The 24,738-nt window shown below is 34.4% G+C and overlaps 1 protein-coding gene across 1 annotated transcript in view; it reads left to right on the forward strand.

Annotated features, from left to right (window-relative positions):
- The window catches only part of LOC118750162 (methanethiol oxidase-like), a gene marked incomplete at its 5' end in the record, with an annotated part of 93,256 nt that extends 70,166 nt beyond the window's left edge, over positions 1-23,090 (forward strand). The window contains 1 exon segment of the mRNA XM_036484888.1: positions 22,712-23,090. Within this exon segment, the coding sequence (XP_036340781.1) occupies positions 22,712-22,906 (195 nt within the window).
- Positions 23,091-24,738: the final 1,648 nt, after the last annotated feature.

Raw genomic sequence — 24,738 nt, forward strand, 5'->3', positions numbered from 1 at the left:
TATGAAATTCCCTAACTTGATGTCATTTAACCTTTTAAACTGGCTTAATGCAGCGTTTTTGCTGCTTTTAAAATGCAACATTTAGCACTTTCGAGCATATGTTTTCGAAGACCGTTCATGCTATCGCATTTAGCAAATGTACATTTACGCGAGTTCGAAATTGTATGCTCGTATGAAATCTCGATCGGCGATTACTGAAACGCAGCTAGCAACTGTATACTCGAAAAAGCAATGTTGCCACTTTTTATCATTAAACCCTGTTCGAATCGTGGAAATTTTGGAAGATCACAAGGTTGCTTTTAGCATTTGGATTCTTAATGCAAAAATAGAGTTGCATTTAGTTGCATTTAGGTGACCAATTTTGTATGGATAAATGTACATTTAGAGTAGCATTTAGAGCTTAATGCGCTAAATGTGCTTTTACGCGTAAGCAAAAACATTCCATAAGATAGGATTAAAGTAGTTGGCACGTAGTCATAGCACAGTATACCAGCAGGAAAGGTTTTTGTTGTTGTGGCTGTTAATTTGGTCCCCATAAAGGATTTGAATGTTGCGAGCTCAGTATATCCAGTAAACAAACTTAGCTATTTTTTTCACCAAATTTGGTCCCCATAAAGGACTAGTGTTGCAAGCACCGCTTTTTCGGCAATAAGGCAGCAATTCAATGTGGTGAAAATTATTTTAGCACTAGATAAATGGATAGAAAAATATTTCAGTGCACTTGAACATCTCAGAATATTTATTTTATTAATACATACCCATTTTTTATTTTACTGTGTTGAAGTCATTGCTCAAATATTTGTAATTTAGTATTTAAGTTAATTGTGAAATATATTGAATGCACAAATTAAATTATGGGAGCGATTTATTCACATGGAATTAGAAACAGGGCTAATGATATACTTTAAATAAATTGTGAATCTGCGAAACTATCTTCTCAACATATGAATAAACTTTTTAACTTTTGCCGAAAATTTACATACATGCTCGACATAACTTTCAAATATCGTCTCTTGAATGGAAAATTTCCGTAAGCGTCATTTTGAAAGTTTTTAGTTAAAGATGCAGTTATATATTTTAAAATAAGAGTAATTGACTAAAATGTTTTCGGTAATTTGGTACAAATTACGTTAGTAATACTGTCGTACTAAACTAATCAAGATCTTTCAAACAGCGTCATCTGTTTTTAAATATCTGCTTTAGTTTCCGACATATTCAGCCTTAACATGAGTTTCATTTTCTCGAACCGAGTCACCTTTTCACTTTTCGTTTCCGTGTATTCACTACGGGTGGGTGAAAAAAATTCTGGCGAAACTCACGATTAGGCTGATTAGGAAAATGCATCGTTAATTAACAAAAAAAATTTAGCTTGTATATTTATCTCTCTAACGCATTAATTATATATACGTCAAGACCAACGCCCGACGCCGTTATGTCTGTATATAATAACGGCTCTATGACAAAATCTTCAAGAAATGTATTCGTAGATTTTTATTTACTTCATTTCATACATTAATATTGATCTGATTTGTTTTAATAAGTACCAGGAATAAATATTTAACAAAAAACTATTTCACTTAAGCTGAACCAACTTTTAGTTGCTCGGAGCTAATTTTGGAACGCTTCATAAAATAGTTTCATAGATGGTAAATGCAACCCTGGTTGTATCATTAATGAGCTGAAAAACCAAAACAAATAATTAAATTTGTGGTTTGGAGCCTTTTGAAATGGCCTTTAGAAACGGCAATGGAATTCCGACAATATTCAAGGAATTGCGAATATAAGCTGCCTTCCGATTGGCATATTTGCGATTTAAACCTTCAGAAAGTTACAAAAAAAAAACATTTTCTATTTTTATTTATTATATATTTTTAAAATAAAAATACTCCACCTTGTACACCAAAAAAGTTCTTTAAACCATCTTGCGCAGCAGTTTGTTTATCTTGTTACCGAAATCACCAACCTCAACGTAGTGATTAGCTCCCTTGCGCCAGCCGCCGGTTGGTGTTGCGCTTGAATGGCCAGAGGAAGTTGGAGGCTTTCTTGAAGTGGGATTCAACAGTGAATATTTCGTGCGCCAAATAATCAACGCACTGAATATCGTGCGCTTTGCGCAATTTGCGTTCGATCACAAAGTTGTCAGAGATTGAGACACGTTGGTGGTTGTGCTTGACAATTCCACGTTTGTAGATCAATTCACGAACTGATTTAAGATTTGGATAACCCCATGTGATATAGGGTTCGGCAATGCGTAGCATATTAATGGTTCAATTTGATGAAAAAAAACCGTGGGTACTGTGGCGAAAACGGAAAAACAGTAAAACTTTACGCACTTTTGGTGCAACTTTGTTGATACCGCGGATACAAATCACAAAAGCCAATTTGTCTTCTGCAGGCACGTAGAATGGGCCGCGTTTCTTTGCCAGACGGAGCAACTTATTCTCACGGCGTCCATCACGGAGATATTTTGCTTTCTCAGCATGCACCAAGTTTTCACATTTGCGGAGTGCAATCACAGCAGGGCGCTTTAGCTTACGCTTGATCAGGGTAGCACGTTTGCTGACCTGCTTCTTGCTGAGCTTCAGCTTCGACTCGGGGACAGCAGGCAGCTTCCTGTTTGCCCTTTGCTTCGGGCTTCTTACCGACCGTGGTGGCAGTCATCCTAACTTGTAACTTAGCACGTTGAGAAGACGAAAAAAATTTCGCCAAATGTTTGGAGCACATCTTTAATAACGCCACTCTATTTATAACATTTCTATTAAGCACAATTTCCTTTAATTAAATACTTTTTTAATACATAGACATGCTGCAACCAGGCACTTACTTTCCAAAATTCCATCTTGCTTATCGGCATAATTTTCCAAATGTGCCTGCGCGGGTTGGCTTTCCTTTATGGCCGTTCGTTAAAGGGGCGGTGGGCGAATGGTAAATGGGCGTGGCACCTCTAACCCACCTTTGTGGAGAGGGAATGAACCGCCATTGACAAAAACGCAACTCCTCACCACCTAGGTCCCCTTTGGTTCCCTAGGGACCCCTTGGAAAAATTGCCAAAAATCACAATTTTCATTTGCGTTTATTCGCTTGAAAAATGTTAAATATTCATTTGCACAATACATCTTTATATACAAGACATTTTTGTAAAACACCCAGTAACCAAAATAGACATCACTGGGGCGGCAGCCCCAGGTTTAGCACACAGAAAGGGAATTCTAGTTACCTCATCCTTTCCCACGGTTACATCACTGGGGCGGTAGCCCCAGTTAGGTCACACAGAAAGGAGAATTCTACGTAGTAAGGGTTATAATCCCTAAGCGCGGCCGAAGGGCGCCTACGCAGAAAGGAATTCTACGCAAAAATACTTTGGACGCAAGTAAAAATTGCGATTTTTGGCCATTTTTCTAAGGGGTCCGTAGGGAACCATAGGGGGCCTAGGTGGTCGGGGGTTGCATTTTTGTCAATGACGGTTCATACCCTCTCCAAAAACGAACGGTCATAATGGAAAGTTTCCCCGCCTGCGCTGGTACTTCATACTAATAACTTCACTTTCAAACTGCGCCTTCTTTGTTGCCGCAACATATCCTAATGGGGTTTTAGGTATTCTGACCACCCCGGAAATGGAGAACTGTAGGATTTTATGGCACTTAAAACTTGAAAAAAGGCAAAATGAGCTTTGAAAAAAGCCAAAAGAGGCATATATTTTTTATTTTTGTTATGTACTTCCTTTATATACAATTTGCATGTCCAATTAAAGACACACAAAAATATATCTTCTTGTTATTTGGCACTACAACCGTTTGTAAGTGTGGGCCGAGACCAAAAAGCTTTTCCAATTGCCTCTCTCCTGTGCGAATTTGCGCCACTTGGCTATTCCGAGCGCAGACAGCTCCTTCTGCACTTGGTTCTTTCATTGCGTTCGTGGGCGCTCTTGCTTTCGTTGTTCACTCATGGGTGCGGAGTCGAAGGATCCTTTCATCGGAACATCGTCATCCATGCGTACAACATGTCCAAGCCAGCGTAATCGCTGTATTTTTATGCGATTAATTATGTCCATGTCATTAAAAAGCTCATACAGTTCGTCATTCCATCTTCGCCGATACCCGTCATCCACGAAAACAGGGCCGTAGATCTTGCGCAGAATAATTCTCTCGAAAGCCCCCAAAGCCTTTTCATCTTTGTTCGACATCGTCCAAGTTTCTGCGCGATATAAAAGGACATGATGAGAGATTGTAGAGCATGATTTTAGTTCGTCGAGAGTGGGCTCTGCTTTTCAATTGCCTACCGAGCCCAAAGTAGCACCTGCTGGCAAGAGTTATTCTTCGCTTGATCTCCAGGCTGACGTTGTTTGTGGTGTTTATGCGGGATCCTGGGTAGACAGAGTCCTTCACTACTTCAAAGCTATATCTGCCAACAGTGACATGTGTCCCGAAACGCGTGGACTCTTTATAAGTTGCCAGGAGGTCCTTTGTGTTGCCCTCGTTCACCGCTGGACCAACCTCGTTAGCTTCTTTTTCTAAACTGGAAAATGCTGCGGGTACGTCCCTTTATTTCAGACCTATGATATCGATATCATCTGCATACGCCAGCAGCATCGTTTTTTTGCCATATATGGTGCCGCTGCAATTCGGATTGGCAGCTTGGCAGCCATACATACGGTGGTAAAAAAATTTTAGCCGAAACACTTTTTGCCAAGTTCTAATGTATTATTTTTGTTGTTATTGAACTTTTGTTATCTATATATATAAAAATGGTGTGAAAAATGTATAGTAATTCATCAATTGGCTAAATTTTTTTTTCAGTTGTTCGTAATTGCCAGGAGAAGGTTTTTACGAAAGAAAATTTTGGGATAACCCTCCGGTGGACCAGGGACTGATCTATTCTAAAAAATCGTATTTATGCTCCGATTTGCTTAAAATTTAGTACCTAGGTAGCTTTTTGCCTAGATTAGCACATATGATGCTTTTTTTCCGGAAAATGGACCAGGGACCGATCTATTCGAAAAAATCGTAGTTATGGTCCGATTTGCTTAAAATTTGGTACGTAGTTAGCTTTTTGCCTAGATTAGCATATAAGGTTCTTTTTTTCCGGGTAGTTTCACTTCTTCTTCTTATCCGCCATGTTAGCTATCTGACAGAAAAAGTGTTTCGTATTTTTTGTTGTACCAACTTTTTAAAAAAAAAGTCCAGCTTTTGACGTTGGAAAAATAAAACAAAGGGAAGCCAAACATATAAGTAGAGAATTTGTCTAATATTTTTAAGTCATTTTCTTCATAACTGCTGCTTCCGTGGATATTGCAACACACGGAATAGATGTAATAATGCAGCTATAGGAGCCACCTCATACCACAGAATTTATCGTCCGCCTATTTAAATACATAGTAGGGCTCGCTTGAAATATGTACATGAAGATGTATGGAGGTGCGCACACTACACCAACTTAATCGCTCCGACCAATTAGTTGTGGTGCAATGGAAAGACTAGCAAGCCCAACTAAATCGGCGGCCGATAAAGGCCGTGGTGAGCGATGGATCTAAAACATTTTAAACAAGAAATATTGCAGTCACATATTCGTTTTTAAGATTTTGATTCATGTGATTAGTAGTGGCAAGAATGTATGTATGTATTAAATACGTATATCTATATATATAAAAATGGTGTGAAAAATATATAGTAATTCATCAATTGAGAACGGTTGGGCCGATTTGGCAAAATTTTTCTTTTAGTTGTTCGCAATTTCCAGGGGAAGGTTTTTACGATAGAAAAGTTTGGGAAAACTTTCCGGGAAAGTCGGGAAATTGGAAAAATCGAAAATTTATTTTTTTGTATGTAATTTTTTGAGCAATTACTTCGGGATGGCTTTCGAATGGTAAAATCGAAAATTCTGGAAAAGTCGGAAAAATCCAGAAGAACGCGAAATATTTGAATTTTTTTCGACGAAATTTTTGTATTTTATCGCATGATTTGATGATTTTGGACAATGTTAAGGTGGAAAATTCGTTGTTAAGCTCGGAAAATTTCGGGTAATTGTGATATTCATTGCGAACGTGAATCAATTGGGAACAATTTTCTCCTAAATATGTTTCATAACCGATTCGAATGGTTGCTACTTTTTTGGAAAGGTGTTTAGAAGGAGTGCACGAAGTTTTAATTTTTCCGATACTTGGGGCAGGGGTCGAGCTACGCTAAAAAATGCTTTTGGTACGTAGGTAGCCTTTTGCCTAAATTAGCATATAGGATCCATTTTTCCCGTTAAGTGGGCCAGGGACCGATCTATTCGAAAATGTCTTATTTATGGTCCGCTTTGCTTGAAATTTGGCACGTAGGTAGCGTATTGTCTGGGTTAAAATATAGGACACTTTTTCTGATAGGTGGAAAAAATCTTATTTATGCTGCGATATGCTTGAAAGTTGGCACGTAGGTAGCTTATTGTCAGGGTTAAAACATTAGATACTCTTTTTCTGATAGTTGCACCAGGGACCGATCTATTCCAAAAATTCTTATTTATGGTATGATTTGCTTGAAATTCGATACCCGTATTATAGATATGCGTAAAATAGAATTGAGTCATTGTTTTACAGTTCGAAAGGTGTTTGAAGGCGCCCCAAACATGCGGGTATTGGCTATTTAACAATAGTTATTACACACGCCAACAAAAATAGAAACAAATTTGATGCAGCTAATGTTAACGCTATTTTTGACGTAAGCATAAAGTTTCGGACAGCACCAGATTTTAAGACAAACAAGGTCAGTGTCAAAGAATCGCGATTTTGCAATATTTGAGAAGCTCTAGCAAAGAAACAAAGGGTGGTAGAACCTCCCACTTAGGCTTAGATTAAAGAAAGAAAATCTCGGCTACTATCCCTGCAAATTCCTGCACCTTTGCTTGATGGTCACTTATAGTTATTTGTTGAACAGGAAATACTGATTTTGCGAAGTTTGAGTACCTACCGCAACTAGGAAAAATTCCACTTAGGCTTAAATTAAGGCTTGGACTTCTGACTTCAATCCCTGAAAATACCATTGCTTTACGTTGACTTGCTTTACGTTGACTAAACAGAATGTGGATCAATGATACTCACCAGTATGGAAATTGCCACCAACTAGACTATAAAGATTCAATAACGATTCACTATCGAGCCGCAAGAACTTCTTCCCGGTATAACGCTTTCATCATGTTATTTAAGACGGTAATGGACGATATGCCTTCTGTCGACCACAAAACCAAACGTGAACGTGAATTTCTGGCGAAAACGTTGGACCAAATATTTCAATAAAAAAATTAATTTTGGGCGGGACGAAGTTCGCCGGATAAGCTAGTTTTTTTATAAAAATATAGTTCTTTCTTTAACAAAACCCGTGTAAATCCAAGTTTCCAAATTTGTGCCATATTAAAAAAAAAATTCAACAAACTTTCGTAGAAATTTCGAGCTTTTTAAAAATTCTAAAAACACAATCGAAATTTTTAGCCATTTGAAACTTGTACTTTATTCTACTAGAATTCAATAGGATACAAAACTGCACACTCAGAAATTAATTAAAAACCTCGAAATTTTAACGAAAATTTGTTGAATGTTTTTTTTTTTTAAATTGCATAAATTTTTGTGGCAGTGTCACTCGATTGGTACCTTTGTACAGATTTGTACATTTTTATATTGGGCTATTGGTAAAAAAAGGGGATTTTTTATTTTTATTTATTTTTTTTTTTTTGTTTTGGTACATTGCAGCGGTGTTCTATTGAAAATTTTCAACAAATGAATTTGCGTGATTGGGATAAAGAAAAATACTTTGGGTGTTCACACGATTGGGATACGATTTGCACCAAATTTTGGCAAATACCCAATCGTGTAACACTGCCTTCAAACTTGTATACGTAAGTTTTTAAAGAATGAAATATAAAAAAACTAACCAAAATTAAATAACAGTAAAATAATATTTTAAAACTTGTGAAAATTTGGTGCAGCTATAATTTGTTCGCGTCGGCCGCTGTGGTGTAGTGGTAAGCAGTGCGCGCTTCCACTCATCAGCATCTGGGTTCAAGCCCTGGTCAAAGCAACATCGCAAAAAAAATATAGAAAAAGGGTTTTTTCTTAACAGCGGTCGTCCCTCGCCAGGCAATGGCAAACCTCCGAGTGTATTTCTGCCATGAAAAACAGCTTCTCATAAAAATACCATCGCCGTTCGGGGTCGGCGTAAAACTGTAGGTCCCTCCGCTTTGTGTGACAACATCAAGGCGCAAGCCACTAGTCGGAGGAGAAACTCGGCCAAACACTAACATATGTGCAAGCGCCAATCTATTATTATTATTATTATTATTATTATAATTTGTTCGACTAATAAACTAAAAAAAAATTACTGTACATAAGTTTACTATGATTACTCGGCCGTGATATTATAGTAGCACAATGCCACTAAGCGCATTTTAAAATTTTCACTCAATAGCCTTATCGATCGATTATATTTTTTGTTGATTGTGTGAAATATTTTATTTTTATCAGTATTTTTCTTTTAATCAAAATATGTTGAAATAAAAGTGAAACTAAAAAAAAATATGTACTTTACAAGGGGGCCAATGCGCAGTCTGCGCAGAGAGAAATATACAGTAAACTCATCCCTCTTTGTAGCCACAGATAGAAGCAGACTGTTCTAATAGTTCGCCGAAATAATTATTCTTATAAACCCCTTATTTTTATTATACATATATTACAAAGCATTAATGAGATTTATAGTACATCAGAACTTATACTTATTAGGTGCATACATAACAAGTAAGAAAGTCTAAGTTCGGGCGGAGCCGAACATTAAATACCCGGCGCAAGTATTAAATATATGTTTTTCAAATTTCCGCAAGCTACCGCTACATGGTAAGCCGGGGTGTATCAATTTTGAGTAAGTTAGCGTCCATAAATTTCGAAATATTGAAATTTCAAGCCTTTCTGAAATTTATTGTTATATGAAAAGCGGCCGTAATTGTATGCCGATTTCAACAATTTTCAAAGCTTTGCTTTTATGTGGCAAGCACAATAACCTTACCGAGTTTGGTACAAATTGGTAGAACGGTTACCGAGATACATATATGTGATCATAAGTGGGCGGTGCCACGCCCATTTTCCAAAATTTTATCATAAACGTATTTCTTGGTAAATGATGGTTGCAAGCGTCAATTTTGAATAAATTAGCTTTAATATTTACTGATTTATCGAAGATTTCGTATTTCTCTAAATTACCCTTATATGGAATGTGGGCGTGGTTATTGTCCAATTTGTAAAATTTTCGGCCATTTGGTATGCTGTACCAAAGCCAACAATTGTGCCAAGTTTGGAAGAAATCGGTGCAGCGGTTGCCAAGATATATATAAATATCAATTTTGAATGAATAATCTTCAGTAGTTACAAAAATTTCGCAGTTTTCGTATTTCTGAAAATTACCGTTATATGGAAGGTAGGCGTGGTTATTGTCCGATTTTGCCCATTTTCAATACCATCCGTCCTACGCCCGAAAAAAGTACACGTACCAAGTTTTGTTAAGATATCTTAATTTTTACTCGAGTTATCGTGTGACGGACGGACAGACAGTCACCGCTTAATCGATTTCTCTTTTCATTCTGATCATTTATGTATACATTTGTCTATATCTATCTCGATTCGTTTTGCCTGTTACAAACAACCGTTATGTGAACAAAGTTATAATACCCTTGTGCACAAGTGCGCTCGGGTATAAAAACATATTACAAACTGACTGATATATGAGTGTCATGATCATCATCATCATCGCGGACAGAAATTGGTGGTAAACTCACCTGGCTCTTATGACAACAGATGGATGCAGTATTATCAGCTGCCTCGCCTGGATAAAGTTTAGCTGAGCAAAACTCACATATCTTCTCCATGCGTTCAACTCTATTTGATTCTATCTCACCGTCTTTAAGGAAAAGACGTGCACCGCAATACGTCTTTGGTAGCTTTTCTTGCCGCCTCCTTGCATTGAAATCTTCACTTCATTGCTGAAAATATGATGGCACCAAAACACTACTAAATTGCAAATAGATCTGCCGTTGTTGCATATCTTGGTTTATTGGAAGGCAATTACGTTTTTTGCGATCAGCTGACACTCCTATACACTTTTTTCGAGGCATTGTTAAGCGTAATTATATTAAATTGAAACCTATAGTAGTAAAAATGGTAATTACGATGAACAAAATAACTTTTTGAAATTATAAAGTTACCGATTTTATGTAGACTTTATGAGATAAACGCAATATGTCAGTATATCTAATGGAAAAATTTTTCTGTAAATGAGATGTTGAATTGAAAATCACCAAAAATACCGTAATACCAAACACCAATATGCTTACCATACCAATAATACTCGTAATAAATTTATTGCTTAGCTGTTATGATAAAAGGAATATCCGAATATTTTTCCGACAGGGTAGCCAGAAACAATATGGGCTGCAAATAAGATTGTGATGCGAAATTTACAAAAAATACCATAATACCAATACACATATGAATGTACTTACCGTATCTACAATTTACGCGATAAATATATTTCTCAGCTTTTATCATAAGAGGAATAAGTGAATATTTTTAACTGACAGCGCAGACTGCTACAATTCTTGTTATTGAAATTCCTATTATTTGGATTACAGTTATGTCTAAGCTTGAAGTCACAATAGCACTTTGGAGTTAAGTGCTATTATGGTGATGCCACAGATGGCGCGCTTTAACGGCTTCGTTCATGTACGAATTGTGTGGTTTATATTGCAGAATTGAATAAAAATTCATAAATGATTTCATGAAATCAAGAAAACTAAAAAGAAAGCGGCATAAATATTTAGCAGCTGTCAATACTAATCAAAAGTTTTGAAAAAAATGTTATTTGTAACTTTTAATTTCTATAGTTAAATATTTAAGTGTTTTCTGATATTATTTTAAACATAATAATCTATTGGGGGAAAAGTGTATTTAAAATTTTTTATAAAGGAATAATGTTTTCTTGATGTTGTATTTAGTAGTAAAGATATATACTCGTATATAAATATATATAAGAACTGAGGAATACATAAAGCATTTTATGTTAAAGATTTAAATATTGAATGCCATCTTAAGTGCACGATGACTCACACGTGAAAGATTTTGTTAGTTGTGACGACTTTATATATCACCAGTTTATAGTTAGGCTATGCGTAGTAGCGCGTAAAGCGCGGTTTCAAAATCGAATCCCAATACGATCACAATATGGTTTTCGGCTTTTATATTTGAATTTATGTAAGTATATTCACTACATTTAGAACGAAAAAAATTTAATTTGATGTAAGTTACTTGGAAAAAGCTGTATTTATTTATTACTCAATAGTAAATATTTTACTGTAAAAAATTAATAATAGATTACCTACTTATTAACTGATAGGCCTTTTAAAAGATCGTAATTGTATAAAAAAAAATGTTGTGCTCACTTTTCGAATTCGTACCTAATTTTTTATACATTTTTGACTTCATAATTCATGAACAAAGGAAACCCCTATAGCGCGCCATCTACTGACTGACATCGGCAATTAGTATTGAAGTGCTTTTGTGACTGTAGGCTCGGTTTGTTTTTGTTCATTTGTTATTGACGTTTGGGTTTTCTTCTTTTTGCTCACGAATAAATCACAATAAGCAATTTTCAGAATTCTATTCGCGAATTCAATTTCGCTGAAAATTCATACGCAATTTCTCGTGACATTTTTTTATATGGTCAAATTGAGAATTGTATCGCGATTTCAGCTGAAATTGAGGATATTGACGAAATTGCGCAATTCGGGCATCGTGGAAATACCCTTTATGAATTTGATACCTACCACAACTTTGATATTGTACCACATTTTCCAATTTTTGGCTATTCTATAATGTTTTTTTTTTTTTTTTAATTTCATTGACTACTGCAAATTATACTATATATATAATATAATTATATAAGAAAATTGAGGTTATTGAAGCACAGTATTTCCTAACGTTGATATTTTCAATGTTGTCCTAAATTGTGTAACAATATTTTATATATTCCTTTTTTATTTATAAATTCACGGTCTTAATATTGAGCACTATACTATTTAATTTCTTATTATTATTGTCTCTCTTATTGTCGCGTCCCATGATTCAATAATAAAAGGATAATTATTATTGACAGCCGCGGTTTGACACCCTTTTACAAAACAAAAGGTTGCACCTACGAAGGACAGAGAAAGAGGAAGAATGAAATCCCTTGGTGCGAAAATGGTAGTAGAAAAGTACGCAAAGTCGGCAATAGTAGTGAACTCCCTTTTGTGAATTCGAATGAATTTGTTATTATTTATACGTGAATTTTGTAAATTATTTCATTGGTTAATTGTGCTTTATTTGAATATAAAAATAAATATATTGCACAAAAAACGTATACTTCTATTTCCCACGTACATAAGCTACTATTTTTTTTTAATTTGCAAAGAAGCAACACGGTGCCACGGCTAAGGGAGCGGTGCGAGAGAGACAACTGTCAGTTTAACGAACCTTTAATTATTGAGTTATGTGTGCGCCCACCACTGTCGTATACTATGCGATGCTGCAGTCACAATAGTGCTTCAGTACAAAATACCTTTAGTGTGGCTTAACAGTGGTAAATTAAAAACAAAAATAAAATTACAAATTTCTTTACTTCAGAGGTGTTATGATCATTAATATTACCTAATAACCACTCAGGGGACCTCTGACTTTTCAAATGACACCTCATTAGTGGAACTGCTTGCATAGGAAAATAGAAAAAGGGAGACTAACAAAAAAACCCCTTAGAGAAATAATATATATGTATGATGATGATGAGTTAAATGGAAACTATCTTATATGTAAAAATATATTCCGATTTATCTATTTCAAAAGAATGATGTAAAATGTTTTATATATGGATCTAGTTTTAATAATAATATTTACTACTTTCATCTAAATTGCTTTTTATTGTAAGTTTTCACGAGTAGTAGCAGTTTTCTGGCCGACTATACATGTTAAGGCTAAATAATTTCACAATTTCCACCCTATTAAAGGTTTATATTTTAATAAAATGTGATCAATTACCTAAGAATATATAAATTCCGATCCAACTATAGTACTGAATGCCTGAGAAACAATTATTTAAATCAAATGATCAATAGTGAATGCACTCGGAGCGAATTTTGGAACACGGGGCGAATTATGCATATTAAGACAAATTTCTAACTTTCTACCATATTATACGTTTATATTTCAAAGTAATATGATTAATTACTGAAGAATATATAAACTCCGATCAAACTTCACTACTGCATGCTTGACAAACAATATTTGAATCAAAAGATCAATAGTGAATGCGCTCGGAACGAATTTTGGAACACGATATAAAATATGCATTTTAAGATTAAATAATTTCTAATAAGCTTATGTTTTAATAAAATATATTTAATTACTGAAGATTATATTAACTCCGATCAAACTATAGTATTAATTGTTTGACAAACGAATTAAATCATATAATCAACAGTGAACGCGCTCGGAGCGAATTTTGGAACACTTCATAAAATTCTACAGAGGAAGTATATTATTTGGTAGAGATCAAAATGTATTTAACAATGTGTAATTGAATTTGATATTGCTCTCAGAAGAACAATTCTATAAAGTCAAATTGAAAAAAAGTTGTATGAATTTTGAATCGTTTGTTTATATTTTTTGACATAATAGTATCTTAAAAGAGAGCCGCACTGAGTTGTCAATAACATCTTGTTTAATACACCCATGATACAAGAATTTAAAGGAAAAACCGCTTGCTCAATTCGTCGGCCATCATCTATTTTTTTAAGTTTGTGTACTTTATAAAATTGAAACTTTGAGAGCAACTCAAATGCCAAATAAAAGTAAAACAAAAAGATGAAAATATTAAAATTGTTCAACTTTGCATTCTCCTTTTTGTTGAACGGCCTTTCAACTAATCGCTTTCAACAAAGTTGGTGCCAGCCAATATTTAGCAATTCAAATTTTTTTTCGTGTAGCCCTGCGTGAGTTGAAAGCAAAAGTTGAACGCAAAATCGCCTCGTGCGAACACCTTTTTAGCAAACTTCAACAATGTTCAGGCTGCCTCTCAGTGGTTTTACCTTCAAATTTTTTTATCATGAATACACCTTGGTCGAGATATCACGAACAAGTTTTCCTTTATTTATTTTTACTTAACATCTTTAAATATGTATCTTAATACGTATTAATTTTTTTAAGGATTTAAAAAAAAGGAGGACAGTCGGGTCTACGTAACCAGAATGACCCGAATGCGCATTGAAGTCGGTTGTATTTTATGCTTAAAATTACTTATTATTGAGATACAGTTTCGCTGCTATTTAGAGATTTCTCGACATACTATTCACATTTCTGTTATTTATTATTTTTCTTCTTAGTCATTTATATGTTTAGGACTTACTGTGGGTGATTTAAATTCATTTGGTAAATATGTATGTACATATTATGTACAAATTATGAATTTTATTCGTGCAATTCCATCGTAGTCCGATTTTTCATAAAATCTACGAAAAAGCGATGACTGAATAGGAACTGTTATGAACGTGTGTATTCAAAGCATACGCTGCGTTCGTAGCTACTCGAATTCAACAACATTTTCATAGATTTCACGAAAAGTCGGACTACGACGAATTCTGTGATAGCCTTGATAAGTTCGTGCGATTATGACTTATGAATCGATTATGGATGGCAACCATGATTCAATAATACAAGGTTCGATAAACTGACAGTTGTCTCTCTCGCACCGCTCCCTTAGCAGTGGCACCGTGTTGCTTCTTTGCAAATTTACATGGAAACAGTGTAGCTTTGGTGTGAAATAAAAGTATAAGCTTTTGTGCAATATGTTTATTTGTATATGATTATGAAGCATATTTAACTAATGCAAACATAAGCAATGGACGTTTACATCAATCTCATAGTAGTCTTATTTTAATTTTGAGTCATTTTGCAGTTTAGCATATAAATTACGTAATTCACGTAGATATATCAGCTGTCAATAATTATCTAACCTTGTATTATTGAATCATGGATGGCAACGGAACCTCAGTTAGGTTGCCGATGGACAGCGCCACTGAAATGAAAATGTATTTTATTATGAATAGCAATAATTAAGTTTCATAAAGTTCAAGGTGATACAAATTAAAAAAAGCTGAAAAAAGAAATAAAGTATCTCAATCAAAATTTCCCGGCAGCCACAAAAATGCAGTTGCCAATATAGCAACTCAGTTGCTAGCTTTTAGTTGCTAGTTGCCGTCTGTAATACCATTTCAGCCACTGGCAACCAACTGAAGTTCGGTTGTCCTCCGTAATCGACCCATAAAATCGGAATTGAATATGCATGCACGTTCTGCAGAACGACAAACACTTTGTATATATATATACTAGCTTATACCCGCGGGTTTCACCCCCCGCTTTTATACACATATGAAAAATAATTTAATGATGTTAGATTTTATTTCTGTGCCCATTTCGTTACAGCTCGTTATTTTTTAAGCGAGTTAAGGTATTTAGGCCGTTTAAAACTATGAAATTATAAAATCTCGTCTGCGCACTAGGCATACGAAAGATATCAATCCCTCTAAGTATACCTTAAACAGTTTCCAGGTATACGACTCGTGAACGTGTAACCTTCTTGGAGGTGCCACGGCGAGTTCTAATATTTCCAACTCAAATTTAGTAACCTGGCCTTGATAAAATACCACTTCTCATTACTGTAGCAAATGCCTCAAGAGAGCTTTAGATTATAAGGCCGAACCCGGCTCTCCCTTTTCCATTTAATGAAATTTATTCTGTCAGTACGGAACTTATAAAATAAATCTCCATAACAAATTTAAAATACTTCGAGAGATTTTCTATCCTTCCAGAGATATGTATTAAGAAGTTTTTAGTATGTATGATTGGCGACATGCCTCCTTTTTTAATAACTCACATTTTTTCCATGAGCAATTGATACATTTTGTATACACAACTCCATACCAAGTTCCAGTATCCTTCTACAAACACTTCTAGGGATATGTGGCAAGAAAAAGTAAATTTGTACTGGAAGTGCCACGCGCCTTTTTCTTATAACCCTAATTTTCTTCCATGAATTTAGAATTGATTTTACATACCCCAGTACCAAGTCCCAGTACTCTACCATGAACACCCTTAGAAATAAGCAGTATAAAACAGTTACTTTGTACGGCAGGAACCATGTCTCCTTTTCGAATAACGCAAATTCTTCTCCATGAGTATGGAATTAATTTTGTATACACATCTCGGTGCCAAGTTCTAGTCCTCTGCAATAAACACCTCCAGAGATATGCAGCATAGAAAAATCAATTTGCATGGGAGTTGCCACACCACCTTTTCCAATAACTCTCATTTTTCTCCATGAGTATGGTATTAGTTTCACATACATACATACATATGTATTTCCATACCAAGCTTGAGTGCTTTACCCCAAACATTTGAAGAGATACGCAATATGAAACTTTCAGTCAGTATGAAAGGTGCTACGCCTCTTTTCCAAAAATGTCCATTTTTCTCCGTGAATATGAACATGATTTCACACAGTGTTGGCAAACTGTTAATCTGACTAACGATTAAAAATTAACGATTAAAATGTTAATCGCGTTTGACGATTAAAATTAATTAGTCGTAATCAACTGTACGATTAATGATAACATTTTTTTAATCGTTAATCGCTGGCTGCGATTACGTTTAATTAATTTAAAACATTAATCGTTAATCCAATTAAAAATAAAATCTGATCAATTTGTCTACTTTGTCCGAGTTTGAAACCAAACACCAGTTATAGTAATTATGTTGTATTTTACGCTTATAAAAAGCACATAATATAAAAAAATATAATTATTGTTATTAGTAATACATAAACTGGGAACTTTTACAAACCTAGTTTGTAAAACGTTTGTTGGTATATATCTTAATGAAAATGCACACCAAATTGCTTAGATTGATGAGGAAACCCGACTTAGCCACACCGGATTAACTTGCTTTGTGTGCACAGGGAAATTCCAGCATAACTTAATTAATCACCAAACCTACTTGATCAAATTAAGAGTTAATGAATAAATTTAATTTTTTAATCGCGGTTACGATTAACTGTTTAGTCGGATTAAAATTAATCATGATTAACTGTAATCAGATTGAATTTAATCGAATCAACTAACTAATTAAAACATCAATCGATTAATGCCAACATTGATTTCACATACATATCACTATACCAAGTTTCAGTTCTCTCCCACAATTACTTCCAGAGATATGTATGTAATATGAAAATTCCAATTTGTATGGGAGGGGCCTTGAGTTATCGGACTTACTTTCAGTCTAAGACTATCCTTCCGAAATCCGTAGTAAGTGTACTAAATTTCGTTCTGATCGGAAACCCGGTTAAGGAAGTAGCCTATTTTTCAGTCCAGGTCATAAACCATCTTTGAGCAAAATTTCATTTTCAAACAGGTATCCTTCTTAAAAAAGTAGCCTATTTTCCAGTCTATGTCATAAGCTATCCGTGTGCAATCTTTCATGCAAATCAGTTCAGTCATTTACGCGTATTAATTTAATTAAACTTTCTTAATACGTGATAACTCTTAAAATAGTAGCATATTTTCCAACATAGGTCATAAGCTATCTCTGTGCGAAATGCCATACAAATCTGTTCAGTCGTTTCCGCGTATTAATTTAATTAAAACTTTTTTAACAGGTGGCAACTCTTTCAAAAAATTAGCCTATTTTCCACTGTAGGTCATAAGCTATCTGGTTGCAAAATTTCATGCAAATCCGTTCAGACTTTTCCGCTTATTAATTTAATTCAAATTTTTTAGCAGGTAGTAACTCTTAAAAAAGGTAGCCTATTTTTCAACCTAGCTCATAAGCTATCCGTGTGAAAACTTCCATGCAAATCAGTTCTGTCATTTACGCGTATTAATTTAATTAAACTTTCCTAATACGTGATAACTCTTAAAATAGTAGCCTATTTTCCTACATAGGTCATAAGCTATCTCTGTGCGAAATGCCATGCAAATCTGTTCAGTCGTTTCCGCATATTAATTCAATTAAACTTTTTTAACAGGTGGCAACTCTCCCAAAAAATTAGCCTATTTTCCACTGTAGGTCATAAGCTATCTGCTTGCAAAATTTTATGCAAATCCATTCAGTCGTTTCCGCGTATTAATTTAATGAAACTTTTTTAACAGGTGGCAACTCTTAAGAAAAGTAGCCTATTTTCCAATCCAGGTCATAAGCTATCTGTTTGCAAATTTTCATGCAAATCCATTCAGTCGTTCCCGTATATTAAATAAATTAAACTTTTTTAACAGGTGGCAACTCTTGAAAAAGTAGCCTATTAACCAATCTGGCCCATAAGCTATCTGTGTACCAAATTTCATGCAAATCCGTTCAGTCGGTTCCGCGTGATGATTTCCCAAACATCCAAACATACAAACTTTCACATTTATAATATTAGTAAGATAAGATTAGTAAGATTTAACGATTGTCAAAGGCATGCCAGAAGATGTTTCATAATAGGTTTGCGGCCATGGTCTTCTTCGAGTAGGTTCTTCGATTCCAAAAACTTTACAAACCTCTATATGCTAGCATCCCTTAGTGTTTTTGCCAATGACATGGCACTATTGCACTGTTAGTAACCAAATTTAGCGGCAGTTGCATTCACACGTGTCAGCAAGCTGTGGGAATGCCCAGCAGATGGCGTTTGTTCAGCTATCGAAATCACTGCACCGACGGCTGTGGGCAGTACTGCTGGTACATATTTACCACAGCAGTGGTTGGGGCGTTCTGTTCTGCAACAATGCAATGATGACATGTCCTATAATGTCGACGAACAAAGATATAAAATTGAAAATAACTAACCTTATTCCCAGCTGATTTGGGAGACCACCCTTGGTCACGACCAGAACGCATTTACCAAGAGGAAAAACCGCAGGGATTGCAGTAGTTCTTACAATCACCGTTGATGCTGTGCTTGTAATTAATAGTCTGAAAAGACAGAAAATTGCATTAATCAAATGTTAAACACATCAAATAAATAAATTTCAATAATTTGTTTACCATTTCACAAACCGAGTTACCAAGAAATAGAAACTCACCGCGATGCGATACAGAAATAAAAACCAACAGGGCTGCATTTTCTTGGTAAACAACACAAGCGCTCAGAGCAATCTCATCCGCAATATTATTTTGTAAAAGATGATTATCGCATTATCTAATTAGCGCACATTATTGGGTTTATTTTTAGTAGAATATAATTGTATTATCTCAGACTTTTTATCAATGTTTTCTAATATTCTTTCTTTTGGCATGCAAAAGCAACCATGCGCTCAATTTCTTGTGGGGAAATTTGGTCCCCATAAAGGACTTTCACCACGAAACAGCTACAAAAACAAAAAACTTTTCTACTGGGATACTGTGGTCATAGTCGAAATAAAGTCCACTGAAAAGTTATTTGTAGTTATTTTTTACAGGCATCCCATTGGAAACATACAGCACCCCATTGGTAGAGGGCTTCGGGTGTACGAATTTGTTGTAACATCAGAAGTTGAACACTTGCTCTAGCTGGTAATCTCTTAAAATTTATTCCAATCAGGTCGTAAGCAGATTTCCCATGTGAACTTGCAACAAGGTTTAATTCTGCCATTTCCTTGAAGGCATTTTCATGATTTCAGACCTTTAATATGATTTATTCATATTGTTTTTCTTTTTAACACACCTTTCCCCTTTCAAAAATATACAATTTATAAAATTTCAATGCCTATTTATCAAATTGCTCGAGTGTTACACGATCAATTGAAGATATTTAAAAAATTTAAAATCTTCTGCTTTTCGCATATTTTTAGTATGTTGAGTTTAATTAAATTAAATTACACCTAATGTATCACGTAGAAATTTTATAAATTTGGCGAAGCTGGTGAGAGCGATCTAGTTAGTGCATTCGAATATTTTTACAGGTACATAATTTATAACGGTTAATCCCGACTGATGTTATGTTCAGTTTAATTAAAATAAATTACACCTAATGTATCACGTAGAAATTTTATAAACTGAGCGAAGCTGGTGAGAGCGATCTAGTTAATGCATTCTAATGTTTTTACAGGTACATAATTTATAACGGTTAATCCCAATTGATATTAGACAAAAGAACAACCAAAAGGAGAAAAACGCATTTTGCACGATTTTTGAATAGTGTGAAAGAAAGTGTTCATTCAATAGTGTTCGCTTTATTTATGGAAACGAAACATGTTTTGGAAGTCCTGGGTCCTTTCTACTTTCTTCATCAAATATTTCTCGTATTCCAGCTCTTTTAGGGTTTGGATCTTCGCAACGTGTTTTTATTATATTCTTGTGTCTAGATGGAAGCACTGATGATTTGGCATTAACCTCATTCATCTAGAATCTAGATATGGAAACACCTACGGTGCAATGTTTATTGTAACAACATTCATATCTCACGTGCGATACAATCAGGGTTGCCGCTTTGGAAAATTGTTACCAAAATTGGTAGAAAAAATTTGGGTTGGTAAAAATGTAAATTTTTTCTCATTTTGGTAGGTTTTTGTTGAACTTTTCGTTCCCGATTTATTTTTCGTAGTTATCTTCATATTATAAATTTCTTTGCATACTTTTTATATACTTACATACGTATAAATGTATATCGAGATTAGGCGAACATATCGTGCTCCATTCAAAACTAATTTTACTGGAATCCCGAGGAGCTTTTGATTGCCTAAATATTTTAAATGATTATTAAAATACATATAAAGAAATATTGACAGGTATGTAATGACGCAATATGATTGTTCGCAAAAAAAAAATTAAATCAACGCCATTTTTATCAATAGAAATTGTTAAATAAAACAAGTAAGAAATTCTAAGTTCGGGCGGAGCCGAACATTAAATACCCGGCGCAAGTATTAAAAATATTTTTTTTCTCCGAAACCTACCGCTAGATGGTAAGCCGGGGTGTATCAATTTTGAGTAAATTAGAGTCCTTAAATTTCGAAATATTGAAGTTTCAAGCATTTCTGAAATTTACCGTTATATGAAAAGCGGCCGTAATTTTAGTCCGATTTCAATAATTTACAACGTCTTGCTTATATGTGGCAAGCACAATAACTATACCGAGTTTGGTACAAATTGGTAGAACGGTTACCGATATACATATATGTGATCATAAGTGGGCGGTGCCACGCCCATTTTCCAAAATTGTATCATAAGCGTATTTCTTGGTAAAGAATTGTTGCAAGCATCAATTTTGAATAAATTAGCTTCAATATTTACTGATTTATCGAAGATTTTGTATTTCTCTAAATTACCGTTATATGGGATGTGGGCGTGGTTATCGTCCGATTTTAAAAATTTTGTATCTGCAAGGCCAAAAACTGTGCCAAGTTTGGAAGAAATTGGCAGCGGTTACCAAGATATACACATGTAACCATAAGTAGGCGTGGCTACGCCCATTTTCCAAAAATTTATAATATTCTTATTTTTCGTCTAAAAATTATTGGAAATATCAATTTTGAGTGAATTATCTTCAGTAGTTACTAAAATATCGCAGTTTTCGTATTTCTGGAAATTACCGTTATATGGGAAATGGGCGTGGTTACAGTCCGATTTCGCCCATTTTCAATACCAACGTACCTTGGATTAAGGGAAACCTACATACCAATTTTCGTTGAGATACCTCAATTTTTGCTCGAGTTATCGTGTACACGGACGGACGGACAGACAGACATGGCTTAATCGGTTTCTTTTTTCATCCTGATCATTTATGTATTCGTTTTGGCTGTTACAAACAACCGTTATGTGAACAAAATTAATATACCCTTGTGCACAAGTGCGCTCGGGTATAAAAACACAAAAGACTGGCGGCAAAAAATTAAAAAAAAAAAAATCAGCGGGAATTACATTGTGAGCTATAGTCAAGTATTAACTTAAATTGTTCTAAAAATTCAGAGTAAAAAATTTGAAATTTGGACAAAAATTTTTTGAATTTTTCCAAATAATGTATATAGTTTGAATCCTTAATTTTTATGGATTTAGTTAAAGCAGCACCAAATTTTTTCTTGAAAAACATTGCGAATAATAAAAAAAATCAGCAAGTGCTTTTTTGAGTCTCTGTATATGTTTTTCAAATTATGAAGTTTCGTTGTTGTCTTTAGTTTTATCACTTCCGCTTTTGGTTGAAGGAAACTGCGAATATGCCAATAATATGACTCAAATACCGTATAATTAGTTAAATAAAAAGTTCCTTAAAAACAATTTTTATTCTTATTGAAATAACTAAACAAATAGAAAAATAGTTTAATTAAAATAAATAAAAAAATAACAAAACTATAGTTTTTATTAAAATAACTATACAAAATTTATTGGTAGATATTTTCCAGATTTGGTAGATTTTTCTCAAGTGGATGGTAAATATTTTTTTCATCAGTGGCAACCCTGGATACAATAACAAAATTTTTTCCATTTGAGTCATTTACTTTATTTCCCTTTTTTTTACTTTATTTCGCTTTTGAAAAGGTAATAATGTCAATTGACTTAATTTCGCACCACTATGCGAAATCGTGTCAACTGATGTTATTTCTGTTTATCTTGTTACCTGTCACCAATCAATAAATTAAATTAATTTATCTTTTTCTCACATAGTTTTATCCGAAAATGGTCGAAAAAGGCGGACACATTGTTTTAATAGACGTTGATGTGGTAAATGGAGGCATGAAGCTTAATGAGGAATTTCTTGTGGACTTTGGTAATGAACCGCATGGACCTTCACTTCCCCATGAAATGCGTTACCCGGGCGGAGATTGCACCTCGGATATTTGGTTGGCAACAGACGGATAATAATAAAAAATGCTATAAAAAAGCGCAATGAACAAATAAGAATACAACTTTACAAAAATGTAAGGATACTATTACAAGATAACATTAGCTCTTCTTTAAAATTTTATGGAGTACAAATTCATTCGATGATATCTGTATTTTTGAAATTTTTTTTATTTTTATTAAAAATAACAAAACCACTTAATCAGTTAATTTTTCTTTATTGTTATTCATCAGCGGTAAATACCAAACCTACAAATAAGGAGTCGGTATCTCTCAAGGGCATAAGTCCCACCTCATTGTATTCGAGTAAAATAAATTTTTCTTTGCATTATGTAGATGTGCACATTTTTTATAATCTTTGTGTGGCTGGCAACACTATCAAAGAAAAAAAGCTAATAATAGGAGAAAGTACTGGGTGCACCCACCGTTTAACGTGAGGAGCATAAAGCACACACGGCTGCCACTTTGGTAAAATGATACCAAACTTGGTAATTTTTATTCTGTTTTGGTAGTTTGGTAGCTTCCGAAAGCACTTGGTAACTTTCAGACTAAATTCCTAAAAACCTTAAAGTATTTTACAATATCGGCGGCAAAGTTACATACACGGAGCAAATTTCTTACGGAACGAATTTGTTTTTGATGATACATACGAAATTAAATTGTGAGTTATGATTGGCGATGTTCACAAACATACATATGTGCCACAAGGAGCTAAGATCAGAAATTTATTTCTTAAAACTCTTACACAATATTGATTTCAAATAAGTTAATAGTAAAAACAAATATTTTTAAAGCAAGCTTTCTGAATATGAACGAAATCGGACCATGAATACTGGTTTACCGCATATGTATATCGACTCGTGCGCCACCTATCGGCAACATTTTTAGTGGAGTTATTCCTTTCGATGTAGTTCATACACGTTCCAAATATGAACCCAATCGGACTATAAATACGGGGTTTTCAAATATCTCGACTCCTGCGCCCCTATCGGTGAACTCATCTTTCACTGTATGTAAAATTGCTCGCTACGTCTGAAAATCGAGTCAATTTATTTTCCTATGGTTTTAGAGATTTTTGTAGTTTACCGTTATTCAGCTAAAAAAAATTGAGTCCACTAATCACACAGTTAGCACATCAGTTTTCGATAGGCCTAGTAGTTTCTGAGAAATTTATGAATCACTCCAGATTTTTTTTTATGAAAAAAATTAAAAAATCTAATTCAAACTCAGCACGGGTTATGATAAAATCTAGCTACTAACAAAGAAAATCGATAGATAAATACAATATGGGCAGGAGAGGGTATTACTCACACGTGCACGCCAAACAGGGTTGCCACTTTGGTAAATTGTTACCAAAATTGGTAGAAACAATTTGGGTTGGTAAAAAGGTAAATTTTTTCTCATTTTGGTAGATTTTGTTTAATTATTTTGTTTGAAAACGCAATAAAACTTTTCGTTCCCGCTTTATTGTTCGTAGTATCATTATAAACTTTTAAATACATACGTATACATATAGATATATCGTTAACTGGCCGTCTCCACAGAATAAAACTTATTGCTGTCCAGCTGTAATTTTGGTAGATATAAATTATATCAGTGGCAATATTTGTGTGCGCTTTTTATCTTGATGTAAGTATCTGTGAGATAGCTTCTAAAACGTAGTTTTGCCGGATTTGATCACTTAAAAAATTTAGAAAATAGGCTATTTTACACCAAGTACATAATTACAAATATTTTAACCGAAAACAGTTCAATATTTGCTTTTATATTAAAATATCAGTAATGTTGCCGCCACGAGTTTTCATGCAAATGAACATGTAGCTGTCAAACTACCAAACTGCCGGCAATAG

The sequence above is a fragment of the Rhagoletis pomonella genome, unplaced genomic scaffold (genome assembly GCF_013731165.1).
Source record: "Rhagoletis pomonella isolate Grant_MI unplaced genomic scaffold, Rhpom_1.0 Rhpom_scaffold_00153, whole genome shotgun sequence".
Classification (NCBI taxonomy): domain Eukaryota; kingdom Metazoa; phylum Arthropoda; class Insecta; order Diptera; family Tephritidae; genus Rhagoletis; species Rhagoletis pomonella.